Source organism: Ornithodoros turicata, chromosome 3, assembly GCF_037126465.1.
Source record: "Ornithodoros turicata isolate Travis chromosome 3, ASM3712646v1, whole genome shotgun sequence".
NCBI lineage: Eukaryota > Metazoa > Arthropoda > Arachnida > Ixodida > Argasidae > Ornithodoros > Ornithodoros turicata.
In genome coordinates this window covers 41,353,164-41,354,593 of record NC_088203.1, presented here as the reverse complement: position 1 = coordinate 41,354,593, position 1,430 = coordinate 41,353,164, and the positions used below count along the sequence as shown (strand labels likewise).

The following is a 1,430-nucleotide window of genomic DNA, read 5'->3' as shown; positions in this document are numbered from 1 at the left end:
AACCCTGCAAACTTACACACGCTGTCTTGTACGGCACCCATGTCACCATCTTCGGGATGTTACGCAGCATTGCCCTGCTTCTGCGTACGGCCAAGCTGTTCTGCGACTACAGGGACAAATCCCACCATCGCATACCTTGGTCTCCTATACGGAACCGCTGTGGACCTTAAGTCCGCCCCCAGTGCACACATCTGTTCCTGGTCTCCCGAAAAAGAGCCATGTCCCAGCGGTTGTGGCATGCCAACTAACGCTGCAACATCTCTACTCCCTGCACTCAAATCGAATGGAGATTTACACTGACGGGTCGGTGGCATCCGATGGGTCATCATCTGCATTTTACATTCCTGAGGAATCATACGAACGCGGTTTCAAGCTAGTGCCCACGCTTTCATCAACCGAAGCAGAAGCCTTTGCTATCTTATCTGCTCTGCGGTACATCTCTTCGTCGACACCAAGAGCGTGGACTATCCTTTCGGATAGTAAGTCAGCCTTGGAGGCCGTGGCATCGTATTCGCCCAAAGTTATCAATGACATCTACACGGAGATCCTTTGCCTGCACGCCCAACTATCGTCTCTAGGTCACAGTGTGTGTTTCCAGTGGATTCCGGGACACGTTGGTATCTTGGGGAATGCCATCGCCGATTCTGCGGCCAGGTTTGCTCGTGCGGCTGGGCCTGTCACTTCTGTCCAACTTACCCCGTCTGCCTGTCAGCTAGCCATTCGCCGATACTGCAGAAATAGCTCTCAGGCCTTCGTTCAAGACGCTGCCAGGACCAACCCTTTTCTGCACTCTATTGACCCTACGATGACCCACACACTGGTATGCCGCTACCCCAGGGAGGAAGAGTCCCTGCTTCACAGGCTGCGATTGAATGTGGCGCGGACTCCACTGCTCCTCTTTAAGATGGGCCACCTTTTGTCACCGAACCCCACTTGTCATGTTGAAGGAGACATCCCGCACTTGCTCCTCTACTGCACTCGCTACCACCAAAATCGTCTTCTCCTATGGTCGCGCATCGCTCGCCTGCCGGTTTCGGACTTATCTCTAGCTACGCTGCTCGGCCCCACACAATATAGTCAGGTGACAAAGGCACTTGCTCAGTTTCTACGGTCCTGTGGCCTTCTGGGTGAACTGTGACCAGTTTTGTGTTTGTTTTCCTCTTTGTTCTTTTGTTTTTCTTTTTGTTTATTTGTTTTTCCTTTTGTTTATTTGTTTTCCTATGTTTGTTTGTTCCCCTTTTTCTTCGTGTTTCTTTTTGTTTGCCTTTATTTTTATTTTTTTTTCCTTCCTGGGAATAGCAAGCCGCCATAGCGGTGGCTAACCTTTCCCTCTTAATTTTTTTTTATATAATACACATATTCCCCCCACCCCATGTTTGTATTACGTTGCAAGCGGACAAGAAAGATCCCTTTCACATGAACGCTACATT

At 49.8% G+C, this 1,430-nt stretch overlaps 1 protein-coding gene across 1 annotated transcript; it reads left to right on the top strand.

Annotated features, from left to right (window-relative positions):
• The first annotated feature begins 283 nt into the window (after positions 1 to 283).
• On the top strand, positions 284 to 1,138 carry LOC135389369 (uncharacterized). Its single transcript, XM_064619424.1, has one exon. The coding sequence runs from the start codon at positions 284 to 286 to the stop codon at positions 1,136 to 1,138; it is 855 nt and encodes a 284-aa protein (XP_064475494.1).
• Positions 1,139 to 1,430: the final 292 nt, after the last annotated feature.